Source organism: Cicer arietinum, chromosome 1, assembly GCF_000331145.2.
Source record: "Cicer arietinum cultivar CDC Frontier isolate Library 1 chromosome 1, Cicar.CDCFrontier_v2.0, whole genome shotgun sequence".
Taxonomy (NCBI): domain Eukaryota; kingdom Viridiplantae; phylum Streptophyta; class Magnoliopsida; order Fabales; family Fabaceae; genus Cicer; species Cicer arietinum.
The window spans coordinates 46,408,844-46,419,782 of NC_021160.2; the positions used below are offsets into that span (position 1 = coordinate 46,408,844).

The 10,939-nt window shown below is 35.8% G+C and overlaps 1 protein-coding gene across 1 annotated transcript in view; it reads right to left on the minus strand.

Annotated features, from left to right (window-relative positions):
* Window positions 1–10,939, minus strand: part of LOC101499107 (double-strand break repair protein MRE11) — a 17,772-nt gene that overhangs the window by 1,350 nt on the left and 5,483 nt on the right. Inside the window, exons 10-18 of the mRNA XM_004487597.4 lie at window positions 9,958–10,035; window positions 9,525–9,587; window positions 9,355–9,415; window positions 4,902–4,984; window positions 2,590–2,703; window positions 2,360–2,437; window positions 1,974–2,045; window positions 1,613–1,848; window positions 163–271 (exon numbers count right to left, since the gene is read on the minus strand). Of these exons, the coding sequence (XP_004487654.1) occupies window positions 163–271; window positions 1,613–1,848; window positions 1,974–2,045; window positions 2,360–2,437; window positions 2,590–2,703; window positions 4,902–4,984; window positions 9,355–9,415; window positions 9,525–9,587; window positions 9,958–10,035 (894 nt within the window). The remainder of the gene's footprint in view (window positions 1–162; window positions 272–1,612; window positions 1,849–1,973; window positions 2,046–2,359; window positions 2,438–2,589; window positions 2,704–4,901; window positions 4,985–9,354; window positions 9,416–9,524; window positions 9,588–9,957; window positions 10,036–10,939) is intronic.

The window sequence follows — 10,939 nt, forward strand, 5'->3', positions numbered from 1 at the left end:
AATGCCGAGGATATTTCATGACAATTACAGTCCAAGCCACAAAAAATTGTTGGGTAGCACATGGAAAACTGACGAGCACTGAACCAAAGTTAATACACTTCATATTTGAAGGTACTGCAAACAAAGGAGTGCGGTACATATGGAATTGGCATTAGTCCATACCGAACTGTCATCAATCTCTTCGACTGCATTTCCTTTGGCATCGTCACTTGAAGCAGAAGCCATATTATCCCCATCATCAGCACCATGTTGGATGGAAGTTGATGCAGACCTGCATTAAATCAATGAAATTATGTTGAATGTATATTCATATAGTCAGTGCACCATCAAGGGATTATCAAAATGACTTTATATAAACCCTACAATGGCGAAAGTATTTCTACTTTAGATTATTTTCATGCATGTGCACTCTAGAAAGTGCTGTGTCCACACTGGCTAAAGCAATGGGGATGCTGGAAGCAGCTAAGAAGTCAGGTAACAGAATCATAACTCTAAACAACACTATAAATATACAGACATACGATAACTGAGTAGAGCTTACATCTCTGATCCAGTAAATCACGTGCCTTTTTTTTTTCTTCCAATCTTTACCTTTTGAGAGACATCAATTAAGATACAACACAATTTTTGGCATAACGGCTCGAGGATGGCCATTGGCCACTGGCAAGTTTAATAACGAAAGGTTATTCTCCTATGTTGAGGTTATAGGAAAGGGGAGAGAAATAATAAGAACTTTGAATATTATCAACTATATAGTATATACTAGTTTGAAATTGACTTTTTTTTTAAGCTAAAAACTATATTAAAAAGAAAAGGAAAAACAAAAATTGGGGGGACATAAACCTAACCCCGTAAAAAAGAAATGCATAAAAATGTTCCTCAAATCATGCAGGTTTTCTAACTCTTCGGCGAAAATTATATACTATAGTTTGAAATTGACTTGATAGAAAAGACAAAACACTAACCCCTATTTATAGGGATACAAGACTCCTAATCCTATAAAGATAAGAAAATCAGGAAACAAATCATGATAATAACTAAGTAATTTAGAAACTAATCCTAGGAGATAATCTAAGATACTTATGATTAGTAACTGGTCCTAGGAGATCAACTAATATCCTCTAGTATAATCTCAAAGCTATTTAAAGATATTTAACATATTCTGACACTCCCCATGAAGTTTGATATTGACTTGATACAAAAGATCAAACAATAATCATATGCATTGGGATACAAAAATTCCTAATCCTAAATAAATAAGAAAATCAGGAAAAGAATCATGATAATAACTAAGTAAAATAGAAACAAATCTTAGGAGATAATCCAACTATCCAAGATACTCTAAAATTAGAAACATGTCGTAGGAGATAAACTAAGATGCTCTAATATAATGTCAAAGCTATTCAAAGATATTTAATATATTCTAACAGTGAAGACATGTTTGTTCAATTAGAAAGTTCTAAATAGTAAATAAAAATGAACGTCAATGTTTTGGGGGGTAAAGGAGGAGCTCAGTTTTTGAGTCATCATCACTTCCATATACCCTCTGGATTAACTTTGTTGCATAGAAATCAAGAGTTACTAAAATGAATTATGTCTTAGCAAATACAACCTTTGAGAATGGCGAAACCCTAAAGCTCCATCAAGGGTTGTCTGCTTCAAGGTGCCGGAATCCTTGCCCCTACCCCTACCCCTGCCCCTGCCCCTTCCTCTGGTTGTAGTTTGAGAGGCAGAGGCTCCTTTCCGACCTCTGGTGCTTTGCTTTGAGGCTGATATTGGCATGGCATCTTCATCGTCGCTGAAGGAAACTGCACTATCTGCTCCAGCAGCACTTCTGCCTTGAAAACCCTATATGGAATAAAGAGAGGAGCTATGAATGAAGGTCATAATTAATATTACCTGCCAAAAACCCTGCTTCTTCAATCATATTGCAATAGCAAGTATCAATGTATCATATCATTTGTTGGGTATACCTCAAAGGACTGAGCACCAGGAGTGAACTGTGTGGGTCCCTTGGAGCGTGTTGATCGCTCCTTGACACGTTCCTAGAACAATAAAGAGATGCAACAGAGTCATTGATGACACTTACATGTATTCTGTCCAATAAACAATTGTGATCACAATGACCTAGTAAAAGACCATGAAGGCCCCCATAATTGCAAATAAAGGAAAAAATTAATTGAGATGGATCAAGGTTGAGAGGACATAGGCAACTGTAGTACCTAGATCATCTGCAACCACTATTATGCTATTTCATGCAAGCCTTAGTAGTAAAGGCCTTCCCATAAGGCAAAGTAAATTTTAAACCACAATTTAATGGAGAATAGTCGTTTCCTAAAACAATGATGAATCTTCTGACCTCAAAGCACTCTTCAACTTTAACAACTAAATCTTCCTCATCAAACTTCCGGTCATTTGAATCCTTGGCAATTTTATTCTGCGTAAGCATCAAAGCAAATCATCACGGGAAGAGAAAGGAATATGACATTAACATAAGACATACAAAAACATGAAGAAGAAACAATGTACTCATTTTTTAGTAAACAGGTTGTGGAATACAATATGGATAAATGCCGCAAAGAAACTCACTCGCGTTTCATCAATATTGTACTGTACACAAGAGTAAAATGCCATTTTATCATCCTTGTTCACAAAATTGTGTAAAGCAACATCCAAATCATTGACTGGAAGTATCTCCATTTTCTGCAAAACCATCAAGAGTTAGAAATATTTAAAGATAAAATAAAATTGAACTAGCATTTTGTTTATAGTTATATTTCTTACTTTCAACAAAAGTAAAAAGTCAATCTAGAATTCCAGATACTAATGAAGTTGCCCAGTAAAATTATACCACTAAATCAAACTTTGACAGCAGTCAATAAGAACTTCCATGAAGTTGCAAATTACATGAACAAATATGCTAAAGAGATTGGAGTGGTCTTTTTCCTTCTAATGATTATTTTATTCTTTTCATTGCACCCTTTGTTGAAGGAGGCATTTATTTCCCTGCTACAAACTGAGTTCCAGATACTAATGAAGTTGCCCAGTAAAATTATACCACTAAATCAAACTTTGACAGCAGTCAATAAGAACTTCCATGAAGTTGCAAATTACATGAACAAATATGCTAAAGAGATTGGAGTGGTCTTTTTCCGTCTAATGATTATTTTATTTCTTACTTTCAACAAAAGTAAAAAGTCAATCTAGAATTCCAGATACTAATGAAGTTGCCCAGTAAAATTATACCACTAAATCAAACTTTGACAGCAGTCAATAAGAACTTCCATGAAGTTGCAAATTACATGAACAAATATGCTAAAGAGATTGGAGTGGTCATTTTCCTTCTAATGATTATTTTATTCTTTTCATTGCACCCTTTGTTGAAGGAGGCATTTGTTTCCCTGCTACAAACTGAGTTCCCAGGAATCAAAGATAGCAATTATTTATTCCCGTGTTTGTTACACATACACACAAAAATATTCCAGGGAATAAATTATTTAGTAACTCTTTTACCCATATTAACTCTATTGTTATTCCCAGGATAGAGGGTGGGAATAATTTATTCCCAGCAGTTGACATCCATTTCATCCTCAAAAGTTCATTTCTACCCCTCAGTGACTGCACGACACCCAAATATCCATACCCATTTATGTGCCATGTAGAATTTTCTTTCTGGCTTTGCACACATTTTGCTACACAGTAAGGCGTTACACACTGTTAATACTTTCTGTTCTTGATTGGGTGTTGATAGGTAGTGAATCCTATTAGAAAAATAGAACTCATGGTATTTTAATTGCATAAATAAACGTGGAAGTACATGAATTGAAGTATGATAAACTAAAAAGTATCGAACACTCTGGTTCAATTCCCTAATACTTTTCCACTGTATTCTGTTATTTTTTAAGGCATATTGTTTTACATTGTTTGCTACTAAGAGCAATAATACTTTGAAAATAAATTTGAGGACTCATCTATTAACATAGCAAGGGTATTTAAATAATTATACCATTTATTTTTTTAAAAATATCCAAGAATTTACATCATCAACCAAACACTTTTTAAAATTTTTCCAGGAACAAGATTCCCAATATTATATTAATCGAAAATTTAATCCTAAGAATATATTTTAATTCTATGAAACAAACATCCCATACACCCCGTAGATGTTCCTCTTGTGAATCCCACGTTGGATGTGATAAAATCAAATCATCAACCAAATGCTTTTTCAAAAGTCTTTATAAAATTGTGGGCATCTCCCACCTTACAAGTATAACCCAAATTCTAAGATATTAAAGTCTACATAGATCTATCAGGCTTCCCATTATTGGACCACTTTGGTCACACTCCAGGTGTTCAATATCAAACATAATAGGGGAGTGTTGAGAGTGCCACATTATATGTCACATGGCTTGAAAAAAAGGGGACATCCCTCAACTTACAAGTTGGTTTTTAGGTTGACTTAGGTTCTATTTGTAAGAGTTCACAACAAAATTGATAAGATTCTGCATGAAAGAATTCTTATCAGTAGTAGTTTTCTTTTTTATTTCCTTATTTTGATAAGATTCTGAAGAATAGAATCCTTCCTTATAGGTAGTAGTTTAATTAGAATCTCTTCATTATTGGTAACCTTTTGAAAAAGGCAGATTGGTACTGAAACAAACACGAAAAAAATTATTGTTTAGGAAAACCAGTGTTAGTATAGGAGGGGTTTTATCAAGGACAAGTCTGCTTCTTGTTTTCACCAAAGATCTAAAGAGAGATTCTAGTGCATGTCACGTGAAGGTTCATAACAATTTCACAGTCAATGAGGCACATAAACCTATGTGACTGTTGATTGTTGAAACATGAAATATTCATAAAGCTGTACGTAGAAGGATTAAAGTACTAAATGATTGAAATACCAGATTACTTTCAGCAACCAAAGCCTCTATGTTCTGTTGATTTAATTCTTCTGGACGAAGTCGTTCCGAATCATCAATTTTGCCTACAAAAGAAAAGTGCAGGGGTAAACATACTTATTCCCAGATGCCACTTAACCAACTTGGGATTGTAGTTGCTTCCAATGGATATTGCATATGCTTTGTAAACAATTATTAATATTTAATGTCATAATATTCCTTCAACGTGACCTTAATGTTGATTCTAAATTTCTAATCATAACTAAAACAACAAAAAGAATGAGTAACTCGGGGAAATAAAATAAATGTTTAACTGTGCATATGCATTATAGCATCAAATAATTATAAATACCATATCTGGGTGGTTTTATGCTCTCTGTTTTGCTTTTTGATTTAAAGGATTTGAATCTTGTGAATTCTAATACGGGTCACTAAGATAGATGTGTAATCAATGTGTAATATTCTATTGCCGATTTGCCGGAATCGGTGAAAGGCCAATTGGTGCTTAAAACAGATCAAAAGGGAGCACGTCATACTTAAAGTAACAAGGTCAAAGGTAGGTGTGAACAAGATTAAACTGAATTTTTTGAAAAGAAAAATAAATAAATAGATAAACATGCACAAGAAATGTACTTTGCAACCTAAAAAGTGATATAAAGATAAAACTATATCAAAATTCAGCAAGAGAACTAATAAAAGATGCCTGCCTTCCATATTGTAACTGCGGAATTTTCTTATTTTATTTTCTGTATCTTTACAGTAATACAAAGCAGAATTTATACAGACTAGGAGATTAAGGCTGGGCGCTGATCTAGCCTAGGAATTAGGGAAGTTATTCTCCTCATAATTGCTAATTCTAATAAGATAGGAAAGGCTAGGAATTAGCTAATACTAATCTATATTTAATGGACATAAAGCTGTCATAAAACTGTACAAAAACAGAATCTGTTGATTCTCCTTAATTAGCGCCAATCTTCAACACAAATCATAATAATAATGAGAGGATATTCTAAGATATCTCTATCATTATAAATTGATCCTAGGAAATAACTCAAGATATTCTAATGTAATATAAAAGATATTATAAGATACCAGGTGTACCCTTTAGGAATTGAAGGATTCTATTTAGAGCCTTCATGTGAGTCTCAGTTGGGTTGGACATGTAGTGACTAGCCAAGCTCACAGCAAAACCAATATCTGGTCTAGTGTGAGTTAGATAGATTAGTTTTCCAACTAAGCTTTGGTATCTATCCTTATCAGCAGGTACACTTTCTTCTTCACTTTGTTTCATGGGTTCTACCGGAGTATTGGCAACTTTGCATCCAAGCATCCCTGTTTCTTTGAGTAAATCCAAAGTGTATTTCCTTTGAGAAACACGAATACCATCCCTTGTCCGAGCAATTTCCATTCCTAGAAAGTACTTGAGTTGGCCCAAATCTTTGACTTCAAATTCTTCGGTTAAGATACTCTTGAGGTGGCTGATTTGATCATGATCATCTCCTGTAATAACAATATCATTCTAGTGTGAGTTAGATAGATTAGTTTTCCAACTAAGCTTTGATATCTATCCTTATCAGCAGGTACACTTTCTTCACTTTGTTTCATGGGTTCTACCGGAGTATTGGCAACTTTGCATCCAAGCATCCCTGTTTCTTTGAGTAAATCCAAAGTGTATTTCCTTTGAGAAACACAAATACCATCCCTTGTCCGAGCAATTTCCATTCCTAGAAAGTACTTGAGTTGGCCCAAATCTTTGACTTCAAATTCTTCGGTTAAGATACTCTTGAGGTGGCTGATTTGATCATGATCATCTCCTGTAATAACAATATCATCAACATAGACAATAAATAAGGCTATTCTTCCCTCCGGAGAGTGCTTAACAAACATAGTGTGGTTTGTTTGGCATTAGGCAAAGCCATCTTCCCTGACAACTCTTGTTAGTCTATCAAACCATGCTCTTGGAGATTGTTTCAAGCCATAGAGGGATTTATGGAGTTTGCATACCATGTTTGAGGTGTCATGTGATTCAAGCCCGGGAGGTATTTGCATATACACCTCCTCTTCTAGCTCACCGTTTAGGAAGGCATTCTTTATATCTAATTGGTGTAGGGGCCAATCTAGATTTGCTGCCAATGATAATAGGACCCGGACTGAGTTGAGCAAGCCATAGAGGGATTTATGGAGTTTGCATACCATGTTTGAGGTGTCATGTGATTCAAGCCCGGGAGGTATTTGCATATACACCTCCTCTTCTAGCTCACCGTTTAGGAAAGCATTCTTTATATCTAATTGGTGTAGGGGTCAATCTAGATTTGCTGCCAATGATAATAGGACCCGAACTGAGTTGAATTTTGCCACAGGTGCAAAGGTCTCTTCATAGTCCACTCCATATGATTGTGTAAATCTCTTTGCAACTAATCGGGCCTTGTACCTGTTTATACTCCCATCAGCATTGTGTTTAACCGAAAAGATCCACTTGCATCCCACTGGTTTCTTCCCTTCAGGTATTGTGGTGATTTCCCATGTGCCATTTTTTACAAGTGCTTGGACTTCTTCAGTTACAGCTGCTGCCCATTCAGGTTTCTGTAGAGCTTCTTGAACATTCCTTGGAATTTCTATGTTGTCAATGGCTGCTACAAATGATCTGTAGTTTTGTGATAATTTTCCATAGGAAACACAATTCTCAATAGGGTGTTGAGTGCAAGTTCTCACCCCTTTTCTTACAGCAATAGGAATATCAATATCAACAGTGTCAAGATTCACAGGGAGTTTAGAGTTTGGGACAACGTTACCTGTAGGGATTTCATTTTCTGGAATCTGGTGAGACTCATGGCTTTGCGGTGGAGCTGTGCTAGGCTCTACTTCATTCCTCCTTCTTCTTTCATAAGTTTTCCAACTTCCTTCGTGTGTACCTTGATTATGTTGGGTTGTTCCAATTCCATTGTTTTTTCCATTTTCTGCCTCGGCCACTGCTTCAGTTTCTGTTTGATTATGTTGGGTTGTTCCAATTTCATTGTTTTTTCCATTTTCTGCCTCGGCCACTGCTTCAGTTTCTGTTACAACAACCGGTTCAGGTTCTGCTGTCCTTTCAGCTGGGATAGGGGCAGTTTCTGTTTGTTCAAACATCCAAGGTTGGTATTCTAAAGTTTCAATTGGATATGTGTGTACTTGCTCCCCCTGAATGCCAACTTTGGGGTAGTAGGGTTGGTTCTCAAAGAAGGTTACATCCATGGTGTGGTAGAATTTTTTGGTGATGGGTGAGTAACATCTGTACCCTTTTTGGTGAGGTGAGTAACCAAGAAAAATGCACTTGATAGATTTGGGGTCAAGTTTACTACGGTGTGGGTTGTGGTTGTGGACGAAGGATGAGCATCCAAAAATCTTTAAGGGAATGGAGGTGAGTATTTTGCTGGTTGGGAAGAAGATTTGGAGTGTGGAGAGGGGGGTCTTGAGGTTAAGGATCCGGGAAGGCATTCTATTTATAAGGTGTGTTGCCGAAAGGACAGCTTCCCCCCAAAACTGGTTCGGGACATTTGTGGCTAACATGATTGATCTAGTTACTTCCAAAATATGTCTATTCTTTCTTTCCGCAACTCCGTTTTGTTGTGGAGTGTCCACACAAGAGCTTTGGTGAACAATGCCAACTTTTTGTAGGTAAGAACTTAGAATCGAATTGTAGTACTCACAACCATTGTCAGTTCTAAGCACTTGGATCTTGTTGTGAAATTGAGTTTGCACCATGTTGTGGAAAACCTCAAAGATCCTTCCTACTTCTGATTTCTCTTTCATTAAAAATACCCAGGTAACACGAGTGTGATCGTCAATGAACGTGACAAACCATCTAGAACCAGTAACATTCTTAATGCGTGATGGTCCCCATACATCACTATGAATTAGGGCGAAAGGTTGGGATGGCTTATAGGGTTGGGGTGGGTATTGGCTACGTGTATGTTTGGACAATTGACAAATTTCACACTGAAAATGCTTCTGATTTTTATTGAATATGTGAACTGGTCGGAAATGATCCAGTTTCCATCTTTGGCTGTTCGTTGGAAGGTTCACCCATTGCTGGCGGCGCTAGGGTTTTCTTAGGGATGGATCAGATCGAGCTCTGATACCATGCGGAATTTTCTTATTTTATTTTATGTATCTTTACAGTAATACAAAGCAGAATTTATACAGACTAGGAGATTAAGGCTGGGCGCTGATCTAGCCTAGGAATTAGGGAAGTTATTCTCCTCATAATTGCTAATTCTAATAAGATAGGAAACGCTAGGAATTAGCTAATACTAATCTATATTTAATGGACATAAAGCTGTCATAAAACTGTACAAAACAAAATCTGTTGATTCTCCTTAATTAGCGCCAATCTTCAACAGTAACTGACAAATATTGTGTTGTGTTGTTAATATTAAAGAACTGGTAAATAAAGTTAAACAAATATAATTTAAATTACCTCCACCCTTCTCCAATTTTGATGCCTTTGAAAATATAAGAATGTCTTGGGGGTTCGCAACCTAATATAAACATAAGGATATAAAGATGATCAATTAAAAATAGAAAACAATCTTCAGGTAAAATCAGCATTAGAACACTTATTTAGGAAGAGTGATAGAATGAAATTACCTTTCCTACATATTTCTGCCCAAATCTTTGAGGATTTATAGTCATAAATCCAGAGTAATCTACCTGTAAATTAAGTTTTATTAGTTGGAGATTTGGAGCCACGCCAGAAAACATTTATGAAATGTCTAATGAAACTAGATGGCCATTATAGCAATACACTGAACAGAAGTTCAAGTCAAATTAAAATTCATAACAAACTCTGCCTTTTGAGGGATTTGTAAATCCTACTCCGTGCACGACCCATAGAGTTTAATTGGTTTGATATCATGAAAACTACTACCTTTTCAAGAAGACAAGTGTGTGATCAAACCAGTAAGATTATAGAATCATGAATTGCAGATTACTTCCTGCGAAGTGAAATGCTAAACAGGAGGAGGTGCCCTTGAATATAGAAGTGATTTTCCAAAGTCATGTTACAGTATATCGAATTTACCTTGATACGTATTAGTGGAAGCTTAAGCTCTGCTCTATGGACAACCTTCTTACTAGATTTTTCTAGAAGTTTCTCGACCTGCACAATCATCTATTATCAGAATAACGTTGATACACATATGATTATATATCCCCACACAAATATACAACAAAAGCCAAGTTTTATCCCACTAGATGAGGTCGGCAACATCGGTCAAATGGTACATCAATTTTCTATCATAAAACATGTATATAGTCAAACCATTGACCTCTAAACATTTCTTAATAATTTTATCTACAGTTTGCTAGGTTTTCCTCTGCCTCTAGCGATTGGATTGTCCTCCATCCACAAAACCTCTCTAGGCACACTATCATTGTCTTCTCCAAATCAATGAAAACAATGTGTAAGTCTATTTGATCCCACCATATTGCTCCATCACTCGTCGTAGGAAGTAAATTACTTCCATGGTCGGACCTCTCAGACATAAAACCAAATTGATTATCAGTAATATTGGTTTCTTTTCTTAGTCCTCAGTCAATCAATTTTTTTCATAACTTCGAGGTAGAACTCAAAAGTTTAATCCCCAATAATTTATGCAATTTTGTATATCTTCCATGTTCTTATAAATTAAAGTGTTTCTTTCTCCTCCATTAGTCTAGCATTTTCTTTGACCTGAAAAATCCTGTGATAAAACTACGAGCCAACTAATCCCTCTATCTCCTAAACTCTTCCATACCTTAACATGTATATTGTCTTACGTGGCCCAACTACGTTGTCATTATCCATCATTCGCAAAGCTTCTTTTACCTCATGAGCTTGAATTCTACAATAAAAATTATGCTTTAGATCCTCCACTCCAATGTCTAGCCCATTAGAGCACGATAAAATTTCACATCCTTCAATAAATAACTTGTGGCAAATTGGCAATCATTCTTTGATCTATCCTCAATAGCTTGTTCCTTAGTACATTTCTCTTGGTCTACGTCTCTTGTCTTTCTTTCCC